Raw genomic sequence first — 6,000 nt, forward strand, 5'->3', positions numbered from 1 at the left:
GCGTCAATGGCGCAACGTGTCATCTAGTGAAAGTAGACATCGTGATACACTAGAGACACTGAGAAGGAGCATTGCCAAGGATCACAACCCATATATGTCACAAGTTAGGACATTGTCGTACCAAGAAGTTGAAACTGAAAGACATTACATGTCCTTTGAGTGGACAAATGAAGCCATGAATGCAGGCAGCAACCGATGCAAAGTGGCCATGACCATAAATGCACATGTCATAGCTCATATTCTTGAAAGATCAAACTTTAGGCAACATCGTTGTAGCCAAAAGTGTCCAAGCTCAGCTTCATCTGGTACATTGACGGGAGAAGGTGTGCACATGAAAACGGAGAACATGATGGGAGAAGGTGAAGGAAGGAGGGCGAGAAAATTTTGTGCTTGGGGGTTGGGGGTGTAGGAGACATGCGGCTAGAACAAAGAACATGAAGATGCAGGTTGGTCACCATCTATACCAAGAAATGAAGAGAAAATCAAGATTTTTATTGTCACAAGTCAGACATCACACACATATTGCTCTCTAATGACATGTCCATAAAACAGGATACCATGTTAATAAATATTTTATTTATTATCTCATGGCAACACATTACATTTAGTTAGTGGCAACACATGTACATTTAGTTAGGAGAAGAGATGCACATGATGACGGAGAACATGGCGGAAGAAGATGAAGGGAGGATGAGAAATTTTTGTGCTTGAGAGTTGAAGATGTAAGAGACATGCTGTCGTGGTTCTAACTCTGACAGTGATGTAGGGGGGTAAGTATGGAGAGGCGAGGTCTTAACTATGGAGAGGTTGTAAGGACGCAAGGTTTACGAGTTCAGGCCCTTCTTGGAAGAAGTAAAAGCCCTACGTCTCGGAGCCCGGAGGGGGTCGACTGGATTATGTGTGTATGAGTTACAGAGGTGCGAACCCACGATACTGAGGAGGGGGTGGCTTATATAGAGTTCGCCAGGCCCCTCCAGCCCTCAGTAATGCAAGGTTTAAAGTACATTAAGACTGGGGGTTACTGGTAACGCCCCTAATAAAGTGCTATGACGACCATAAAAGCTACTTAATGACCGACCGTTTGCGTGCAGGGTGACTTTAGATCTCTTGGCAGTCGAGTGGTTGGAATTTGGTCGAGTGATTGCTTCATGGTCGAGTGTCTTGAATCTGTTGAGTGGGATACCTCCAAGTCGATTGAAAGGTAACTTCTTCTAGGGATGTCCTTGGGTAGGGTACTTAGGACAGGTCCATGCCCCTATCCTAGGTACATAGCTTCATCATTAGCCCCCGAATGGATCGAGGTTCGAGTGGGGAAGGAGTTGGGGATCTTTCCGACTGGTTCTTCATGTTATATGAACGTCTTGTTTTGGATCAATTGTCACGGATGACGTCGTCAACTTCTTTCAGTCGCCTTGATCCATTCTTGGCCTCTTGTCGAGTGAATTTCTTTACTTGTGAAGTTCCGAGTGACGGTGTGAAAGGGATCTTCTGTTTGACGAGTTGTTCTGCGGCCCGCGGATTTTGCGGGATTTGAATTTCGGGAAGCGCGCGGGACGGGGGCGGCCGCGGTAATCGGATGGGATAGGGCGGAAGCTCCTCGATCCCCGCGCCACCTTTTTCGCCACGTATCGCGCGCGCTTGTTGCGGGATTTAACGGGATTGCTTGGGCCTACCAGTCAGCCACTCGGAAGTGACCTCTTATAAGCTGCCGGCTCGGGACCCCCGAACAGTGCGCCTTCACTTTCCCCCTTCCTTCATAAGATCCTCCACCACCTCCGCTCCCACCTTGGTGCCGTAGGTCTGTTCAAGCTTCGCCGGCGACGATGGTGAAGGAGAAGACGTCGGCTCTGGAGCGCGCGAAGAAGGCGGCGGTGCAGGGGAAGGGGAAGAAGTCCGCTCGGGGCGGATCTTCCTCGAGGACTACTCTGCCCAAGGATTGGATCCAAGGCGACTGGATGCCGTCGGTGATTCGGCAGGATGATCTCGATGATCTGGTTGAGGGGGGATTCATTCCCCATGAATCTGCGCGCCTCCTGGGGAAAGAAGTCGAACCCCAGCCTCTTGATGGTGAGTGCGTCCTCCTCGCCACCCATATCGATCGTGGATTCTCTCTGCCTCCTCATCCTTTTTTCCGAAGCTTCTTGAACTTCTTCGGAGCGTAGCTCCATCACTTTACTCCCAATTCTATTGTGTATCTTGCTGCTTTCGTTTCCTTGTGTGAAAACTTCTTGGGTTGCCGCCCCCATTAGGGACTCTTCAAGCACATCTTCACTTGCCGCTCTCAGTCGGTCAAGAAGGCCAAGTCGAGTGACGAACGGACGCAGGTGATCCAGCTGTGCGGGGGTCTGGCGATCCAGATGAGGGGAAAAAGTTCCTTTCCGTCTATCACTTTTCTCGAGTCAGTCCATGGGTGGCAGTCGACTTGGTTTTACTGTAAAGACCAGGTGACCCCAGGACAGTCGACTGGGCTTCCCCCTTTTTCTCTGAATCGAGCACAAAAACCTGCCTCTCTGAAAGTGACGCCGGAGGAAAAGGCGCAAGTCAAGGTGCTGGTCGGTCGAGTGGTTCAGCTTGTCCGCGAGGGTGTGACTGGCATGGACTTGTTGGAAGTCTTCCTTCGGAGGCGCATCCAACCGCTTCAGGCTCGTGACCACCCGATGTGGCTGTACTCGGGTCTCGAAGACACCACTCGGATTCACCCAGAGGAGGTCACTGACAAGATGTTGGAAGGGTGGCTGTCGAGTATCACAGGGAACAAGGACAACCCCTGAGGAGTCAGGAGGATTCCTCCACTCGACCAAACATACGAAGTGGACAAGGTCTGACCTTGCGTTTCCGACTGTGATCTTGCTTTCTTTATTTGTTCTTTTTGGATCAGTCGATTGACTTTTGTCTCGTTTGTTGTCCTCTAGGCCACTACTGAGATGTACTCGACACCCAATGGAGCACAGGAGCAGGCCGAGGAAGGAGAGGCGAGTGGAGGCGAAAGTGGAGACGAGGGAGAAGAGTGGGAATCTGACGGCGAAGGAGAGGGGGATGACGACGATGACTCCACTGAAGAGGAGGAGGAAGAAGTCAAACCTCCCCGCTTGGAACGGCGATCCAAGCTTACACACGACCCTGCGCGGGAACGTGGTAAGGCGACTGTCCCTGTTGGGCAGTCGTCGAAGCGCCCTCGGACCTCATCTCCAGCGCCGACAGAAAAAGCTCCCAAGCACCCACGCGCGACGCCGTCCAAGCCGCCCAAGGCTCTGCCCAAGATGAGGATGACTGTCCCCACCATTTCTGGGTAATAGTAGAATTTGTTTCCCTTTGTCGAACGTGACGGACTCTTGGTCGACTCATTGAATAAGCTGACTGACTTTCAAAATTTGCAGTGCTGCCACCTCGGAGATCTCCGCCAAGGACGATGATCAAGAGATGGAAGACGCTGTTAACTCCAACCTCGGTACGATTACTGATGCTCTGCTTTTAGTCGACTGACGATTTCTTATAATTCCGGTCGATTGGATTTTTCTTGTAGCTCCTCCTCATGTCATTGACCTCCCTGATGATGACGACGAAGTACCGCTGAGTGCGCGAAGGAACAGGAGGGAGCCGACTGGCAAGACCCCACAAACTACTCCGGCGCCTGAGGCCGCAGTCCGGGAGGGTGGTGATACCACTCGGGTTTCTGTGACCTTCGCTGAACCACTGACGAGTGTCCGACCTTCAACGTCGACTGCAAATCCGCCTTCACTTTTTGCCACACACCACGTCCCTGAGGACCAAGTGGGTGCCGCTAAAGAGGCTATACGCCAGGCGGGGATCATGATGGAGCAAGTGAAGGTGGTTCGGGAAGCCAGCCAAGCAGCTTATGACGCGAGTTCAGCTCTTCAGAGCAACGTCCAGGTCAGTCGATTCACCGCTTGTTCTGTTAGGATATGCTATCTAAAGAATCTCTTTTCCGAAGATCTTTATATCTGTACGCCCACTGGGTGTGTCTATTAATCTTTTTGACGAGTGGGGGCACGCTAAGTGCACCCACTGGGTGTAGTCCCCGAGACTACGGTGGACTGCTGGCAGTCGACTGTAGTCTTTGTATTGTGTTGCTTTAGCTAAACTTCTTCACTCGGTCTGGTCAGGCCATGTCGAATGGAACTGTTCACGGTCGGCTGCGGGCAGTCGATTTTTTTTGGTCGAACTAGTGGGGGCACGCTGAGTGCACCCACTGGGTGTAGTCCCCGAGACTACTGTCGAATGTTTTTGATTCGGATGTAGTCTTAGAAACGCCATCATTGTCTCTTGGTTACTCGGAAGCAACTTATCTTGGATGTCTGTCGACTGATTTTTTGCAGAAATCTTGCGAACTTGTGGCTCGCTACACTGAGTTGGAGAACAAACAGATCCAGCTGAACCTTGCCTTGAAGCTTGCTCAGGAGAACTTGCAGAAGGCGAGGGACGAAGCAAAAGGTATGGCTGGTGAGCTTTTGTCGACTGTCCTTTCTTTCTGGCCGTCCTCGATGTTGATCTCACTTGCTGTTTCACAGACAAAATGGAGGAGGCTCTGAAGAAGAAGGATCAAGACCTTGCCGAAGCGCAGAAGGAGGCCCTGAACAAAATGAAGCTTGCTAAAGAAAAACTGGCTTCAGTCGGTACTCTTGAAAAGGAAAACTCCAGGCTAAAAACTGCTCTCGACGCAGCTAATCGAGAAGCCAGCCGTTTGAAGAATGGCAATATAGCTCTGAATGACAAGGCAAGTGAACTGGCGGGGAAGAGGAACGATCTGGAGGCTTATCTCGGTGGACTCGCCAAGAAGCTGTTCGTCATGCTCGAGGGTAATTACTCCGGCCCGACTGACTTGCAGTTACCAAATCTGTGTAGAGCCACTGACTTATCCTTGAATTGTGTTTACAGAATTCTGCCAGAACTTCGAAGAGGAGACCAGTCGAGTGGAGACAGACTTGGACCCCATCAATTCTCCAGTGAACGACGAGGCTGCTATGAACGTGCTCCGACTGGAATCTCGTGCTGCCGGCGTTGTTGACTATCTTGCTCGGTTGAAGGTTGCGATGTCACGGATCAACACGTTGCTCTGGCCTAGGACGACGCTTCAGAATGACCTCGAGCCCCTGATGACTTGACTGAATGAAGCCCCAGGCCGAGTGGCAGAATGGAAGAAATCTTCTGCTAGATGTGGCGCTGACGTCGCTCTGTCTCTGGTCCGCGTCCACTGCAAGGAGGCGCGAGAAGAAAAGTGGCCGCCATCCAAGTTGCCAATACTAGGAAGCACAACTTTCAAGACTTCATGGAGACTTTCATTGCTGCTGCCACTCGCATTGCAGACGGGATCGACTTGGACGAGTTCGTCGCCCCTTCCAGTCCTCCGCATGAGGAATAAAAACTTTTATGCTTCACTTTAAATTTGCCTCGGAATGCCGAGTGGATTTTGTAACCATTAAACTCTGTCGAGCTGGAGGCTCGAGTACTTTGATCTGTGGTCTAGAACCTTTGGATCTTATCTGAACTTGATTTATCGTTGAATATCTTCATGAATTATCTGTCGAGTAGAACTTGTTCTTCACTCCAAATAACTTTGTATTTGTGGTGCAACTCCGAAGGAGAAGGTAGCAGTCGATTTGCACCTCGTCGTCCTTGCGGATTGGGATGTGTTCTGTACTTAGGCGAGCACTGGGCTGCAGCTAAGCCTCCGAGTGGAAGGTCTGCTCTCCACTCGGTAGGATTTTAAAAACTTAGGCGAGTACTGGACTGCAGCTAAGCCCCCGAGTGGGAGGTCTGCTCTCCACTCGATAGGATTTTTTCAAACTTAGGCGAATGCTGGACTGCAGTTAAGCCCTCCGAGTGGAAGGTCTGCTCTCCACTCGGTAGGATTTTTTCAAACTTAGGCGAGTACTGGACTGCAGCTAAGCCCTCCGAGTGGGAGGTCTGCTCACCACTCGGTAGGATTTTTTCAAACTTAGGCGAGTACTGGACTGCAGCTAAGCCCTCCGAGTGGGAGGT

General features: G+C 50.9%; 1 protein-coding gene across 1 annotated transcript; it reads left to right on the forward strand.

The window, feature by feature from the left end:
- The first annotated feature begins 2,792 nt into the window (after positions 1-2,792).
- On the forward strand, positions 2,793-5,437 carry LOC147971219 (uncharacterized). Its single transcript, XM_087522748.1, has 5 exons — positions 2,793-3,448; positions 3,524-3,891; positions 4,338-4,452; positions 4,530-4,817; positions 4,897-5,437. Exons 1-5 carry the CDS (start codon positions 3,421-3,423, stop codon positions 5,121-5,123), a joined length of 1,026 nt encoding a protein of 341 aa, XP_087378874.1. The 5' UTR covers positions 2,793-3,420; the 3' UTR covers positions 5,124-5,437.
- Positions 5,438-6,000: the final 563 nt, after the last annotated feature.

This window comes from Triticum urartu, chromosome 5A (genome assembly GCF_056163025.1).
Source record: "Triticum urartu cultivar PI428250 chromosome 5A, HENAU_Tu73, whole genome shotgun sequence".
NCBI lineage: Eukaryota > Viridiplantae > Streptophyta > Magnoliopsida > Poales > Poaceae > Triticum > Triticum urartu.